Here is a 17,120-nt window from a genome sequence, read left to right as displayed (position 1 = left end):
TTTCTCTTCTCTGGACTCTACCAAATGCCTCTGGCTGTCCCCCTCCTCCCCAGCCACTGAGCGGTCACCCTGGTAGTTTCTCTACTGCGCCTCACTTACCTAGCATGTCAGGCCCTCAGTTTGATCGCCAGCACTGTAGGAACTGTTTTTAAAATGCAAACCTTTTCACCACCCTGGGCCCTGTTATAACTGAATGAGTCTGTCTGTATTTAAGCCAAACTGAAGGGTGTCTGACTGATGTCTTCTTAAGGCAAAGCAGAAAATGGATTGCTTTTAAAACTGCACAGCTGGCCATCAAGTAACTAACACTGAACTAAACTCAGGCAGCCAAGCAGCTGAAAAATGAGAGATTTCACAGGCCTGTCTGTTACCTTTAACTCGCTCAAGCCTTCGTGCACTCTTACCACAGTTTATTGCAGGAACTTTTCTAGGAAATGTAGGACTCATAGTTAAAATCATTTTTGTAGAATTAAATTGCATGAAAAGTTGTTTTATAATCACATTAATAATTGCAGAGATACTCATCACTTGAACATTTTCAGTTGACAGGGGCCTAACTCTCCATCCTGGCTTCAGCTGGAGATTGAGAAACCCTTTCATGTCCTTGACCCAGCGGCTCCAGCCAGGCCTGGTCTTTGCTCATTTTGAACCCTCTTGTTACCGTAGGTTTCTACTGCACTTAGCGGACAAGACTGGGGGTATAATTGTAACAAACGATAACTTCAGAGAGTTTGTGACCGAGTCGGTGTCCTGGAGAGAAATTATTACCAAAAGGTAATCTTTTCTTCTTTGTTTTGATCAGAAGTTTGCTGTTTGCATTTCTGCTTTCCAGGGTGGTGGCCCCGGTAAAGGTCAGGGTGGACCTGCTAAGAGTATCTGGTGTCACCTGGAGTACTGTGACACAGCAAGAGTATGGGACACATTTTGCTGAGCAAAGGGGGCACTAACTGAGGGTACAGGGGTGAGTCAAGTTTTAGTTCCAGTGTCTGGTGTTTTCCATGAGTTTAGCCTGCAGGCTTTCTTGCTGATACTTGGATGTGTTCAGTGGCTGAGCTACTGCAGAGCAGTGAACACTGAGTTCCCGGGCCCCAAGGAGACCTGCGTGCCTGAGCAGCTGCTTCACACAGGAGAGCCATGCTGTGGCTCCAGGAAAAAACCAGACATGCCCACACCGCAAATACGAACCATGGAGTGAATGTGACTGCATTCGTTTCTCTTGGGGTTTCGCAGTTGTTCTTTGTCAGATACATCCATCCTTATAGCTTGCCACATCCTAAGAGGAGTTTTGAAAAAGTTTGGCTTGGGCTGATGAGCAGTGTCAAAGCCCGAGGACCTGAGACCCGAGCCTGGAACCACACTCGGGAAGAGCGGTTCCCTCTAACCTCCACAGACACGCACACAGACACGTAAACAGTGTAACTTGAAACTTAACAGAAAGAGAGAGCTTGGTCAGGAATTGTGGGATAAAAGGGAAGTGCTGTCTACATTCTGCCTTCTGTGTTGCTACAAATTCTTGGTGCTGGGTGGAGGAGAGTTGGTCTCTGACCTGGTGGGCACAGTTGATGAGTAAGCTGTTAAACTGCTTGGGCACTGCTGTGTGTGCACACAAGGATGCTTTAATTGCAGTGGGTCTCAAAACAACCTAGACGTCAGAGAAGCAACTCAGAAACAAAAAGGTGGATGGTAGACATCACACAATAGGATTTTTTTTACTCTTATTTATTCATTTGTCTGAGACAGGATCTCCTATGTAGCTCTGGTGGGCTCCACCTCACCTGCCTCTGCTTTGGAGTGCTGGGGTTAAGAGCACAGATCACCATGCCCAGCTAATTTTTTACTTTTTACTTTTTGTAAGGTGTTAGAACCCATGGCCCCGGTTGTACCAGGCCAGGCTTTCCTGCCGAGCAGGCTCTGGTTCCAACCTGTCCTTGATGAGTAACACATGCTCGCCCCTGGGGTTCTCTTCTAGGACCTTGTTTCCAGAGGTTTGCCTAGAAACACATTTGTTTCCAGTTTCACTTAAACTAGACCTTTGTGGCACACCTGCTGGGTCCCAAGCAGACAGTCTTTAACCATGTTTCTCCTCTAGTAGAAGATGCCTGGCTGGGTACACAGCCAGCTGAGAAAAGTCCCCTACCCAAGTGACACTGATTTCACCTGAGTATGTCAGGTCAGTTAGCAGTCATCACTCTTAGACTGATCATTGCCCCAAGATGGGGAGGCTACTTTAAGACATGTCCCATTTCCTACACTAGTGGAGGGTACCATTTGTCAGCACTGTGACCTTCTATGTTGTAGACTGCTTCAGTACACGTTCGTGGGGGACATATTTATGGTTCCTGATGACCCTCTGGGAAGAAACGGACCTCGGCTAGAAGAATTTCTTCGAAAGGAGGCCTTTCTTAGGTATTTATTTGCCTTCCCTGTATGTCAAGGTTTATTATTTCAATCGAATGTTACACTTCAGAGCAGATACTGTCCTTAATAACTAGAAATGCCATATTTTTTAAAGCCTTAATTAGATTCATGATATGTGACCAATGTGGAACCCAATCAAGCAGACACTCCAAGGTTAATCTTCAGTATGTGCTTTTCAGTTTTCTTTTGCCTGCCTGCCTGTTTTAGACCATTTCTGTGTCAGCTGAACTTGAACTCTGATCCTTCTGCTTCTGCCTCCTGAGTCCTGGGGCTCCAGGCCTGCCCTGTGTGAGGCTCCTTCTCATTTTAGTCTAAGACAACACAGATTTTCTTGAAGGTCTCTGAGTAGCAGATTTTCATGTTGGTGATAGCTTCGGTCGGTGCTGTCTGATTGCTTTTGTGGGATGCTTTTCTGTGAACTTGGTGGAGTTGAGTGTGCAGTGCTGGGATGTGAACTCATGTTCTGCTCAGAAATCACTGCTAGACAGCAGACAGCTATAGTTCACCATCACTGAATGGAGAAGCCTGTCTTGCGTATTTGTCTGTCACTGCCTGACAAGTGAAGGTTCTATATTCCTGTGTGCAGAATTCTCGGGCGACCTTGTTAACCACAGCTTCTTTCATGCTAACTAGTGGCAGATCTTTTCTCTGCTTTAAAACCAAAATAACCTGTATTTCTGTGGATCCTCTAGCAGATTTTTGCATAGAGTTGGGCTGGGTGCCTAAAAGGAGAAGGCACACACTCTCCCAGCTTGCAAGGCTGCTAGTCTGTTGTTTGTGCCTTTGGGGGACCATCTAGTGGAACTTGATGGTGCACGGACGTGGGTTGATTTTCATAGAAGGAGAAATAGTGGATAGTCTATCATGGAGACCATCATATGTTCAGTTTCCTAATGTGATCATTTCTCCCTGAGCCTTTGGGTTTTATCACAGTTGAGGTGTTAAGCCCAGACAGGGTCATCGGCCCACACTGAGGAGATAACAGCCTGCCGTGCTCTCACTCCCTTCCCCTCTACTCCATGTCTTATATTGGAAATCCTCATTGCATTTTAGACCTCACGTCCTGTGTTTAAGGCTCTGTGTGGGCCCCATACTGAGCCAAGGCCCAGGTCAAGCTAGAGGCGCATTCTTGGCTGCCTCTTCACTCCTGCAGTAGCCTGGTGAGAGGATCAGCCCTTCTGGTCATTTTCAGTCCCATCTATTGTCGTTTTCAAAGTGCTTGGTGGCCAGTCGCCATCACTCCTTCATGAGGGGATGCCATTAAAGTTAATGTAGCTTTTGTAGGCTGTTGAGCTTCTGGAATTGACAGCACTGTTTGTCCCAGCTCTCAGCTGCAGCTAGACTCGATGGGAGTTGATGAGCAGGACAGATGTCCCCTGTATGCACATATTACGCCATGTGCATGTGCATTGAGAGCTCGTTGAAGACAGGAAGTCCATGAGCCTGTTGGACTTATCTCTGTGCCCAGGGAGAGGTGCCTCTCCTCAGCTCTGTAAGCTGGCCCTGCATACAACCCAACGAGTGTGACCAGCCCTAAGACAAAAGACTGGTAAGGCATTGTCAAATCCAGGGATGCTCGATCCCTTATGGTTCTGGAAATGGTACCAGATGCCCTATAGGCCACTCTTAGGGGGCTGATTTCACCACCCCATAGCTTTCTCCTCAGGCCTTCAGAAACCATGGAACTAGCATCTAGGCCTTCAGTGTTAGCCATAGGCGCTTTGAAAGGGTTTCTTACTGTCCCTCTCACTTCATCCACAGACACATGCAGCCGCTACTCAATGCCCTGCCAAGTGTGGGCACATTTGACCCTGGCTTCCGGAGTCCCAGCACGCAGGTAGCCAACAACAGCCACCAGCCTCCACCCCGGATCCAGACCTCTTCAAGCCCTTGGCTTCCCCAGCAGTCCCACTTCACAGCTCTGGCCACCCTTCCCAGTATGCAGCAGAACCCACCCCTGCCAGCACAGAGATCTTCTGCAGAGACCAGCGAGCTGAGGGAGGCGCTGCTAAAGATCTTCCCTGACTCTGAGCAAAAGCTGAAGATCGACCAGATCCTGGCAGCTCATCCGTACATGAAAGACCTGAATGCCCTGTCGGCCCTGGTGTTGGACTGACGGCTGGGCTGGAGCCCACTGATGCTGGGGAACTGCCAACCGTGGGATGGACCATAACGTGAAGAAGCCTTCCCGGAAAGCATTGCTGTGTTGTATAGAAAAAGGAGGGAAATGTTTTATGTATACAAAAGTCTGGGGTTTCAAAGCCAGCTTTTTTCTATATATAAATTATGCTGCTATTACAGACTTAACGTTTTCTGTAAAAGGAAAGTACTCTTTCTGCCTGTTCAGAACTGTTTAATAGCAGTTACTCTTGAGTGTATTTACAGTTTTATGTTTTTTAAACTATTTTCCTTAAAGCTGAAGAAAAAATGACAAATAAATATGGTTAGCCTTTCTAAATAAAATTTTAAAAAAAAATTAAGAAAAAAAAAGGAGTTGCTTCCTTAAGGAAAGCAAGACTTCTTAAAGTCTATTTTCTTGAGGTAATTTGTCCTGTTCACTAAACATGGCGTGTGCTCCCCTGCCTTCATCCCTAGAGTGGGCCTGCTCTGCTCTTGTGGGGCCTTCTCAGCGAGCCATTATGAGAGTGAAGAAGTGGAGCCACTAGATGGCATCTGACACCCGGGCTGTCACCAGTGGCCAGACAAAGTCAGACTGAGGAGCAGGTGGGAAGTCTTAGAGGACGTACAGCCCCAGCATGCTCCCTGACTGGCGTAGCTCCGTAGTGCACTCACCAGCCATGGCCGCCATGCTCCCACCCTGGCTCCACAGCTACCTTAGCCTCAGAAGACAAGGTAGGCACTGAAGCCTCTGGTGAGGAGACCCCCCCCCCCCCATGTGGCGTTTGTACAGCTTTGCCAAAAAGTTTTCTATTCTCAAGGATGACCCAAGCCAATAAATAGCATTAGTCCTTTCAGAAGGGCCTCAAAGCCCCTGCATTTCCCTTCTTTTGTCTACTTAGAGGTTTCTTAGCAGCAATTCCTGAGTCTTTCAGAACCAGTTATCTCAGTATTGTCTCTTCTCGGTGTAGCTTGAAGTCTGTGTCTGTGAACCCCCTCCTGGTCATTCTTAGTGTCTTGGCTCTCACCTGGACCTTCAAAGGGCTTTGTGTTCTCCATCCATGCAGTCTCCAGGCCCTTGTGGTTAAATTCACTGCCCTGTGGATTGTTGTTCTCCCGGTCCCGCAGGTAACCGTGGACTTGGTGCTGGTTTGTTATCCGTAGTGCAGGGACTGTGTAGATCACAGAATGCTGCCACCATGCCGTGTCTTGGTTCATTTGGTCCCTGCACCCATCAGGAGATGAACAGAGCCTTCTAGGTGGCCATACTTACGTGATCTCTCCTGAATTTGTTGATGATCCAGCCTGCTGGGAAGCTGTTTGTCATCTGTCCCTAGGGGGTTTCAGACCTGCAGGCTGTGTGAGTACAGAACAGAGACTTCTGGCCAGCCCCAGGAGTTGACCCACCACAGTCCCCCACCCAGTGCCTCAGCTTGGGAGCACAGCAAAGGTGCCAAGGTGGAGCTGTCTCCAGGGCTTCCTGGTGTGGTCAATCCCAGCCCAGCACTGCTGGGAACCAGGAGAGCCGGGAGTACTCCATAGCTGCCTCAGCCTGATGCTGGCCTGAGGAGCACAGGCTCTCAAAGGCCCTTCGGCTAGCCTGATCTTTGAGTTGTGTGCCTCTGTGTTCTTAGTATTGTTTCTGAGAGATACCTGCCCATTTCCCCTTGCCCCATATAGGAGGGAGGAAAAAGCTGGAGGAAACCAAAAGGCATTAATTACTTTGTAGATTATAATGTGAAATATAATTCTAGATTCTTTGTGAAATCTGTCACATTTAGGTATAACATTTACAGCCCAGTTATCCAGCCACTGAAGAAAGCTCACAACTTGCTTCTTTGCCTCATCCAAAGCTCTGTTGCTGCTAGGTGCTTGTAGATGCTTGACCTCCATCCCTCCAGTGCCTCCTCAGTGAACTTGGGAGCGTCTTGGAATTCCTCCCTGTGTGGAGTGCCTCTGCCTCCTGTGTATCCTGGCATTTGGTTGAGGCGGCCAGTGCAGCTAAGGCTGATACCTTTGGTCATTGGACAAGGTGTCGTGTGTGTGTGTGTGTGTGTGTGTGTGTGTGTGTGTGTGTGTGTGTGTGTCCTGGTCCAGTGTGGTTGACAGGCTCAGCTGTATTTCTAGGACATGTTAGGCATGAAAGAGAGCTCCACCTCTCCTTGCCAGTCCCAAGTACCTAGCCCTCCCCCTGGGAGGGGCATCTACTGCAGGCCCTCTGCACCAGGCTCACCCAGGCCCTTGCCTGCTCCCCATACCTCTCCAGGGCTGTCCCTCCTCAGCATTCTGAGCCACCTCAGCTGGGTCCATCAGTTGCACTGTTCGCCCGAATCGTTACTTGGTTCCTCTGATCCCTTTAGTTAAAACACCCTTCGTTCTGTTGCTAATGCTTCTCTCTGGCTTCCCACTTTCCCCTCCCAGATTTGGAAACTTGGCTTCTGCCCACCACATGGGAGTAGCCTGGGAAATCACTGGTTGCCATTTCATCATTAATGGAGTAGCTACAGACAGCAAAGCCATTGGCCTCCCTTTCTCTGTTTTCCTTCTTGAAGCGCTCCATTCCTTTCTTCTTGAAGGCCTAGCCTTAATTCAGTTTCTCAGCAGGTGGCTCTCAAGGTGAACCACCCCTTGGGCTTACAGAGAAAAGGGCAACCCTTGCTACCCTTGCTAAAAGGCAGGCTGTCAATCTGTCACCGCCCTGAGGGATGGACTCAGTGCTTTAGAGGAAAGCTGGTGGCTTGTCACTGCCACACGCCTTGAGTGCAGGGCCCTGGTAGGTGGTCTGGAACTGGACTTCCTTAGGAGTCGCCACTCTCCTGACTACCCTCCACTCTGTGACACCAGTCCTCTCACTAACCCTGTGGGATCTTGGCTCCCAGAACCTCAGCCTGCATCCTGCCATCTCTCACCTAACTCTGAGGTCCCTTAAATCCTTCTTGGCCCTTGGCTTGCTACTGCCTACCACCTGTTCCCACAATCCTCCGTGACACCGTTCCCTCCCTCATTGGCTACCTTACAGCTCTTCCCTCTCCCTAATTCCAGGGGACTCCAAGTTCATCTAGAGGGCCATTTTGCATCATCCTCTTCCTCTGTGATCTTCGACCAGAGCATCACGTTCCTACCCTCTGAGCCATGTGTCCGCGGCTGCTGCCCCATGGCCGCACTTGACTGTCTGCTTTCTCTTGCCATGATCCTTACTCCAGCCACCCAGATCTAGGTTCCCCATAGGCCCTGTTCATGTTTCTTCCTCTCATAGACATGCCCTTCTTCCCTACAGCCTGCCTCCTCAAAGGCCCAGCCCTGAGTTCTCTTTGTGTTCAGAGCAGAAGCAGCTCTATGCTATTCTGTGGCCCCATGGCAATTTGGTGTCTTGCTTCTGGCTCTTACCACTCTGGCCGGTGTAGCTGCAGCCAACTGTGTACTGTGTTGCCTCCCTCTAGACTGTGAGCTCCTCGTGGGCAGGGACCATATGGTCACTCTGTATCTCTTGTGGCACCTAAAAGTGCCTTGCACTTGGTAGGTGCTCAATAAATGTCTGTTCAAGTGAGAGCTGGAGGGTGGTGCTTTCTTGACTGCGGCTTTGGCAAGAGGTCCCTGGAGGATCTATGGTGATCGTGTTCAGAGACGGGACCCACCTTTGTTCAATTTGGGGGTGGGTCCAATTGCCTGGCTCGATCTGTCCCCCTTTGGAGGTGGGGGTGGGAGGAATTCAGCACATACCATCCTGGACAGAGTTGCCTAGCCCTGGAATCCTGACCAGATGGAACCATCCCGAGCAGTCAGTTGGCCCAAGCCTCTCCTGACAGCCTTCCTTGGGATTTTCCCCATTGCTAGTTGGAGCCGAGGGGTGATCCATAGCAGCCTTTGGCACCGTTTTCTACCATGGGGAAGATGCATGGTCAAGAGACTCCTGGCCCTGAGGTTCTGAGCTCCCCTTGTCAAGGAAGCGCTTTCTCACATGTCACCAGGCCCAGGATTCTCTGTTGCTGAAGCAGTTTCATGTTGGAATTAATCCCTTGAGATCACGTGTGTGCTCCTAGTGAAGCGCCTCACTGTCCTTAGCAAAGCATGGCAGGCTCAGCTGATGTAAGACATCCAGCGTAATGTCCAGGGAGGGCCCGAAGATGTGTGCGAGCAGCACAACAGGAGTGCGCCAACATGCAGCTCTGTGTGTCCTGCTTGAGTGAGCCCCGCCCCCACCAACTTCCCTAGTGCCCCTCCCCTCCTCTATCTTAGGAGGCTTCCTCCACTGCCCTATGTGCTGTGGGAGGAGGCCTGGAGCACATTATGTCATTGGGTTGGGGGTTGGGTTGGGTTGGGTTGGGTGGGGTGGGGTTGGGTTGAGTTCCCAAACACACGATCCTCCCACCTCTGTGTCAGCCTCCTAAGTACAGGGATTACAGGTGAGTGCCGCCATGCCCAGCAGGTTTTGGTTGGTTGGTTGGTTGGTTGGTTTTTAGACCCTCTCGGTCTATAGTCCAGGCTAGCCTTGAACTTATGGTAGTCCTCCTGCCTCAGCCTCCCAAGTGCTGGGGTTACAGGTGAGGGCTACCATGCTTCGCCGGTCTTCTAAAAACAGTTCAGGTTTCTATTCTCTAGACACCTGGTGCTGCCAAGGCCGGGGGTGACTTCTTGGGAAAGCTAAGCCAGAGTCCTACAGCCAGTGCCAGAGACGTGGCCCAGGGGCTGGAATTGACACTCCTGCTTCCTGTTTGGTGGGTTTTGCTGCAAATCACAGAACTCTACACCGTAGCCAGCAGCTTCTAGGATTTTGCTTGCCATCTCTCTCCAGGTTTACAGCTAGCCCTGCTTATCCACACAGTCTGGATTCAGACCCAGCAAAGGGAATCAGGCCTGCACTGGTCGGCCACCTGTCTGACTCCTGGATCAGTCTCAAGTTGCAGTAACTAAACAGGCTGCACGAAGAAGGGTCCTCCTGAGTGGCCTACAGGGCTATAGCAGCAGGTCACTTTACCTGTTCTCTGAGTCCCTTCTACCCAAAACAAACCACAGAGACAGTGCTGGAGGGAAGGAACGAGGCAGTTAGAATGGCCCTGTTGTGAATATGTGGACCCTGGTCTGACACACCTAGTGCTGTGTGACCTTGAGAAAGTTCCTCAGCCTCTCAAGTCTCTGGAAGGAAGGCTTGATGACATGGATACTGCCCCCACAGATCCCAGCATGCCCTCAGAGCTGAACATTGCCCTACTGGAGTGTTGCTGCAAGCTATCGCAGCTGTGCATACCTGAAATCCTGGCACTTGGGCAGCTGGGACAAGGGAGCTGCCGCAAGTTTGAGGCCAGACTGGAATATAAAGTGAGATTCTGTCAGAAGAGGTGGGAAGGAGACAGCACTGCAGTCAGGACTGGGTGTCAAGCTTGAAGCTGGCTCTCAGCACCTGCTGTGGCTGGCTGCCATTGACTCATCCTGATCCCTGTCCCCACCACTGTGTCCTCACATTCTGGAAGAAATGACTAGTCACATCTAGGGCAATTTCTGAAGAAAGAAACAAGGGAAGGGTACAGTTGGGTCTGTTCACTAAACTCATTCATTACCTTACCTAGCCATCGACCACAGTGTGTATTGATCCTGCTGGCTCTGGATGTCCACAACCACCAGCAATCTGATAAGCAGGGCGGTTTGAATAGGTTTGGCCTTCGTAGACTCATGTATTTGAATGCTTGGTCCATAGGGAGTGGCACTATTAGGAGGTGTGATTTTCTGCGGAAAGTATGTCACCGTAGGTGTGGGCTTTGAGGTCTGTGCTCAGGCTCCACCCCATGTAGAATCTAGTCTCCTGGCTGCCTTCAAACCAAGATGTAGAACTCTCAGCTCCTCCTCCAGCACCATGTCTGCCTGCATGCCACCATGCTTCCTGCAATGATGATAGTGAACCAAACCTCTGAAACTGTAAGCCAGCCCCAATTCAATGTTGTCCTTTATAAGAGTTGCCATGGTCATGGTGTCTCCTCACAGCAATGGAACCCTAACTAAGACAAAGGTGCTGGAGAAGGAGTTGAGAGTTCTTTATCTTGATCAGAAAGCATCCAGAAGGTTCAAAGAGCTCAGAAGCTCCAAAGCTGGAAAGATAGGGGAAAAGACCTGGCTATGGCCTGCTTTTCTTCTTCAGGTAGAGGCCTATGGAAAGTCAGTGATCTCCAAGCTCTGCTCTTTGGCAAGCCCTTGCTGGTCCTCTGTTCTGCACCTCAGAGACACCTGATGAAGAACTAAGAGCATGACCTCAGTTTCCAGCCAAGCCACTCCACTGCAGTAGCTGTTGAGGGGTAGTACTGGTGTAGCTTCTCCAACGTTCACTGCTGAGTTCCAGGGATGTATTCTCAGTGGCTTGGCCTGTCAATAATATGTGGTGGCCCAAGGGTGCCTTGGACCAGATAACAGGGATATCAGGGGAGATGGGTTATCGCCCCTGCAGGGTTTCATGTGTGCATTGCATGGTTAGTCAGGATGAAGCCATTCCTCTATGGTAGGAAGAATGTGTGCTTCCTGTTTGTGAGAGGTCTGAAGTGAAGCTAGGGGTAGAGCAGCTACCTGTTGGATAGCATGCAGAAGAACTTGGGACCCATGCCCAACTAACAATCTATCATCTATCTGTCTACATACATACATACATACATACATATCTCACACACACAGAGCAAATGAATGGGGGGGGGCAAAGATTGACTACTGATCATGGCATAAGATGTAGCCTCTCTTAAAGAGTCCCCTAATCACTCTATATACTTGGTCAGCCTGCTGAAAAGAAAGAAAAAGAAAGGAAAGAAAGAAAGAAAGAAAGAAAGAAAGAAAGAAAGAAAGAAAGAAAGAAAGAAAGAGGAAGGAAGGAAGGGAGAGAGAGAGAGAGAGAGAGAGAGAGAGAGAGAGAGAGAGAGAGAGAAAGAAAAAGAAAGAAAGAAAGAAAAGAGAGAAAAGGAAGGAAGGAAGAAAGAGAGGGGAAGAAAGAAGAGAAGAAAAGAAAGAGGGAAGAAAGAGAGGGAGGGAGAGAGAAAGGGAGAAAGGAAAGGAAGGAAAAAAAGAAAGAAAGGGAAGACGAGGAAAGAAGGAAAGGGAAGAAGAGGAAAGAAGGAAAGACAAGACAAAAACCACTGTCATTTTACCTCTCAAAGCTCAAATATCACAGTTTAGCAAATTTCTCTTTGCTAAACTGTGGTCACATAACTGACATACAGGAAAGAAAACAGATCATAATCACATGGCTTGCCAAATTATCAAAAAGCAACATTCTACATCAGTGACACCCAGAGGAAAAGACTGTGTCAGTGCCAGAGTCCCCTTCACCTCTCAGTCCTCACTTCTACCATGATACCCACAGCCTGGACTTTTTTTTTTTTTTTTTTTTTTTTTTGGTTTTTCAAGACAGGGTTTCTCTGTATAGTCCTAGACCAGGCTGGCCTCGAACTCAGAAATCTGCCTACCTCTGCCTCCCAAGTGCTGGGATTAAAGGTGTGCACCACCACGCCCTGCTTCAGCCTGGACTTCTAACAGCCTTTAAAAAAAGTCTTTTCTGGAAGCTGGAGAGATGGCTCAGTGGTTAAGAGCACTGACTGCTCTTCCAGAGGTCCTGAGTTCAATTCCCAGCAACCACATAGTAGCTCACAACCATCTGTAATGCAGATATGATGCCCTCTTCTGGTGTGTCTGAAGACAGTGACAATGTAATCACATACATGAAATAAATAGTCTTTAAAAAGTCTTTTCTGGAGCTGGGTGGTAGTGGTGCAAGCCTTTGATCCCAGCACTCGGGAGACAGAGGCAGGCAGATCTCAGTGAGTTTGAGGTCAGTCTGGTTTACAGAGTGAGGTCTAGGACAAACAATGGCTACATAGAGAAACCCAGTCTTGAAAAAATTCAAAAATAAAGACAATGGTCTTTTCTAGCTCCTTCTGCACATGGCTGACCAGGACCCTAAAATGGGAATCAGGCAGAGTACAATCAAGGCAGACCACAAGTCCCCTGTGTGGAACTCTGTGGCCACGTAGGACTTTCCTTCCCAGGGACTGGACTTCTCACCTGGGCAGCCCCGAGAGGGAACTCCTAAGAGCCCATCTACTGAAAAGCAACACTACAGCTTCCCAAGAAAACATATATTGTATGAGAGGTTAGAGTCTTGTGCCATCAGGTAGACCAGAGAGAATGAAGAAAAAGAAGGCTGTATTGTGGCTATGATGCACACCCCACCCCACCCCACCCACACATACATACAGCGCTTAATATTTTTAACTTGGAATTTTAAGGATTTGTGTTCAGCAAGTCTACACTCCAGGTCCCTTCACAGTGCCCTCTCCGAGCCCCAGCCAGCAAGCTTGCTCTTCCTCTGTCCTCCCAGGCTCTGTAATTGCCACCATCTGTCCAGAGCAGAAATTCCGGAGCCCAGAGGTGCCTGAGGTTCACTGAAGAATGACTAGGTGACCAATAGTAGCAATGGCTGCCTGTCATCCACAAGACATCTCCTCTTTGGTCAAGGACACCCAATACTGGCCCCAGCTCAGCTCTGGCTTCCTATGGGCTCATTCTTCCCCAGTGTGTGTCACCTCAGAATGTGACACATATGTAAGTGACCACACTGCTGCTGGACTGGGTGGCTATGGGCCCCCAGGGCATTCAGGACAGGCACAGGGGCACAGGGACACATGGCTAAGTGTAGTGTACAAGGCATGTTCTTATGGGCAGTGGCTTTGGCCACCCACTTAGCCAGTACCTCTTTGCTTTCTGATGGCAGCAAGCAGCCAATAGATATAAGATGTGTCTGTGATAAACTTGGTTGCTAGCTGCTGGAGTTGATACGCTCTCAACCTGGCTGAGGGCAGAGCAGATTTCTACAGAGGACTCAGAAACAGGCCCAGCACTGGGTGGACTGTGGTTTTCAGGTGCCTGGCCATTGAAGAGGCTAGTCTAGAGCCCAGTGGTAGCTCCCACCCTGTTAGGGCCTCACAGAACTGAGTACAAGCCCCCACCCTGGGCAAAGGTTCCAACCCAGGAATGGGGGAAAGGAGCCAATCTCTGAAAACTGCTACTCTCTAGTCTGATTGGAAGAATCTCTTCTTGCCCAGAGCAGAGAAGGCCAATAGAAGGAATAAACCCAGGAGTCCATACAGAACAGAAGTGATCCACATCTGCCCTTGACCCAGCTGTTCTAGTCCTTGGTGAAAAGAAGGTAGGAGAAAGAAGACGTGTAGAGGAATGTTCTTAGCAGTCAGAGCAACTCATGGTCCCAGCAGGTTGGTGAAGGGTTACACTAACTCTGGACCATGCACAATGGATGCAGAAGCAGGAGAATCTTGTGTTGGGACCCAGTTTGAGCTATAGAGTGAGCCCCTGTCTGAAACCCAACCACCCTCAAAAGCAGAAACAACCAAGGAAGACTTAAATTCTCTGGTTTCCAAATGGTCTGAAAGCGGTCATCCGGGCTCATCTTGGTTAACAGACAGACATACAGGCCATCGGAGTAGGAACGGGTGCACATTGTTCTTGTTCATAGTTTTGTTTTGTTTTTCTGAGTGCTCAGACTGGTCAGTGGAAAAAAGATATTTTCAGCACGTGGTGAACCCCCAAGGCAAGGAGCTATAAATGGATGGCAACCTGATGGTTCACACGCTGAGTGTGAGTGGGTCTTGTGGTAGGGATATCACTCCCAAGGGCATATTACATCATGCCCTAAGCAGCTGCTGCAGACTCTCTTTGCTGGCTGATAAGGAAGCTGGTGTATGTGGGAAGCTCATGAAAGAAGGGTCTGTCAGGAATCTGTAGACATGGAGGGTGGCTTGTGACCAGCCGGGAACCTTCCTCTTACCACTGCAGGGAAGTGGATTCTTTGTTGGTGTCTTAGAGTTTTATTGTTGTGAAGAGACACCATGACCATGGCAACTCTTATAAAGGAAGATATTCTGTTCAAGCTCCACTCCCCTGGGATCGCCCAAGGTCACAACTGATGGATCCTGACAGGAATGGCTGGGAGTGAATGAGACCTCCCACAGTGGTGACTATGGCAAGAACAGTCTCTCAGGAGACAGCTTCAGTGAGACAGTTCATTTGGGGGTGGGGGGGGGAACACTATTAAAACCTTTAGGGGGTAGCGGCTCATGGATGAGTGTACATCATTGGCTGGGGCCAGAGTGCTGGGGACACCTCATTTGCATAAGGGGAGAGGAAGTTTAACCTGGATACTGGGCTAAGTGACCTCCATGGGGTGGAGGTGAGGGCACAGGGCTATGTGCACAGGGAGTACACAGGTCTGGGGCAGAGGGGGAATTGATCCACAGGATGAGATTTCTGTGGTTCGGACATGTCTCTACCCTACTCTTGCTCCAGGCCTGTTCCCCGTGGCTCCAAGGCTCCATGGCTTCCCAACCCCACAGGACTGGCTTACAGTTTCATTCATTATTATCATGGCAAGCAAAGAGCATGGCAGCATGTTGGCAGACATGCTTCTGGTGACAGAGTTGAAAGCTCTACATCTTAATCCACAGGCAGCAGAAAGAGGCTGTGTGCTATACTGGGTGTAGCTTGAGCATCTGAGATATCAAGGCCCACGCCCTAGTGACACACTTCCTCCAACAAGGTCACACCTCCTAACAGTGCCACTCCCTATGGCCAAGCATTCAGACACATGAGTCTGTGGGGGCCATGCCTATTCAAACCACCACAGTTGGCAAGCCTCAGTGGGGAACACCACATGGTCACAGTCTGGTGGTGACCTGGGAGGGGCTCTGCAGCCACTCAAACTCCAGACCCCCAGGAACTAAGATGACAAGTGTGTGTTTATCAAGTGAATAAGAGTGTGGTCACTCATTCTGTGGCACAGAAAACTAGTATAATCCATACGCCAAACAAAATGTGAACGTCTACCTTGTTTCAGAGCAGATAGAATGGGAAGAGCTCAAGGTGGCTCATATGCCTAATGCAAAACTTACAGGAGATGAAACCCCTAAGTACTGACCCCGCTGAGAAGGTGGGGGCCAAGATGGCGCCATGGTGAGAGAGGGAACAGAAAGTACCAGTGCTACACAGTAGAGCTCAACCACACTGTGATGTATGTGGTGTCCGTTCTGTCTCCAGGACATCTGGTGGCATCCACAGTCCTTCCTGTCCCCTGCTTCCAGCTTCTGTATCCCTACATCCTCATTCTGGTCCAAATCTGGGGCTGGCTGACCCACCTTGGCATGTACTTCACCACATACAGTTCAGAGCAGCCTTGGTCTGGTCACTTTCCACCTTTGTGCATGGGCGGTCAACAGTCGCTTCCTGGTAATATAGCTCAGTGGTAGAGTGTAAGAGGGACAGCTCAGAATACACATCAGAGAAACCAGGATTGTCAATCACATGGGCCTATTTTCTTCATTGGAAGAAGATGGATGACATCTGGTCACCTGAAATACCAAAGTAAAAGTGGTCAGTGAACCTGGTGATCTTTCTGCTCTTCTGTGAGCCAGCCTTCCCAAACCCCCAATATCCTGAGTTTTGTCTCTCAAGTGACTAGAACACAGCCCTATGAAAGAGGGCCCATGTACTTTGCATCTTCCACCCATTGAATCTGTTCCTTATGCTTACCACAGATCCTTCTCTAGACCCTAGCCCTGAGCTCTGCCTATCAGCCAATAGAATTCATTCTTATTGTAACGGTGACAGGTCACATGGTCTATGTTAGGTGTGTAAGGAAAATAAACCATAGGGTCAGTCCCTGGAAGTGTTGACCCAGTACCTGCAAAACTGGCACTGTCCTGGGCTTTCATTCTTGTCTTTCTGCAATTTGCTTTCCTGCTAGTGGCAATGCCTGCAGGAACCCCTACTCCCACCCCCAACAGTGGATTGCTTGCCAATAGTCATCTCCCAGCCAAAGCCATGGGAGAAATCCTGGACTAGATAGATTCTGTGACACACAAGACCAAGGATTCCTCAAAGTCCTTGCTACCCTACGAGCCGAGGGCCACAGGCTAGCAACCCTGTGCTAACTGCATGCCTCCCACCAGACGTTTCCACAGGCTACCAAGACTAACCACTGAGCTGGGAGCCCATTTGAGAAAAATCAAAGTTAACTGGAAATGCAAGCATTGTGGTTGGAGAGGAGCGTGGAAAGCTGAGTCCCATCCCTTTCCAGTGAGATCCCCAAGGAAACAGTCACCCCAGCTTGGAGTCATCACTGACAACCAGAGCCCTTGGACCTCCAGGTGAACTGCCCCAGTGTTTGTGTGTGAGAGAGGCATAAGGACCAAGAGATGGGTTACCTAACCCATTCAAACTATTCTGTCTACCACTTGGTTAGTTACCTCTCCTTCAGTCCTGGCAAGCTTCTTCTTTAGTGTCTTCCTCAGTGTCGTCCACCCCCAACATCCCCACCCTCCCACACACACACATACACACCTCTCTTGGATCTCTATTCTATCCTGAAGGCTGGTTTAGCTTCATCTCCCCTGTCTATCCCCTTAGTCCCTCGCTTGAATCTCTCCCGTGTCTCTCCTTTTATTCTCTCACTATTTCCCAGAATCCTCTCTCTTGCTGCCAGTGTCCCACCTCCTATTTCTTGCCTCAGCTCATTGGCCATTGGCTTTTTTTTTTTTTTTTCTTTC

At 49.4% G+C, this 17,120-nt stretch overlaps 1 protein-coding gene across 3 annotated transcripts in view; it reads left to right on the top strand.

Annotated features, from left to right (window-relative positions):
• The window catches only part of N4bp1 (NEDD4 binding protein 1), a 44,161-nt gene extending 36,076 nt beyond the window's left edge, over nucleotides 1–8,085 (top strand). Inside the window, exons 5-7 of one of the 3 annotated variants that reach the window (NM_030563.2) lie at nucleotides 667–774; nucleotides 2,299–2,406; nucleotides 4,180–8,082. In NM_030563.2, the coding sequence (NP_085040.2) occupies nucleotides 667–774; nucleotides 2,299–2,406; nucleotides 4,180–4,534 (571 nt within the window). In that variant the 3' untranslated portion in view covers nucleotides 4,535–8,082. Of the gene's footprint in view, nucleotides 1–666; nucleotides 775–2,298; nucleotides 2,407–4,179 lie in introns of all 3 variants that reach the window. The other 2 variants (XM_006531516.3, XM_006531517.3) reach the window with 2 other exon arrangements.
• Nucleotides 8,086–17,120: the final 9,035 nt, after the last annotated feature.

Source organism: Mus musculus, chromosome 8 (assembly GCF_000001635.26).
Source record: "Mus musculus strain C57BL/6J chromosome 8, GRCm38.p6 C57BL/6J".
In the NCBI taxonomy this organism is placed as follows: domain Eukaryota; kingdom Metazoa; phylum Chordata; class Mammalia; order Rodentia; family Muridae; genus Mus; species Mus musculus.
Note: the sequence above shows the minus strand (reverse complement) of the source record. Positions and strands in the feature narration are given on the sequence as shown.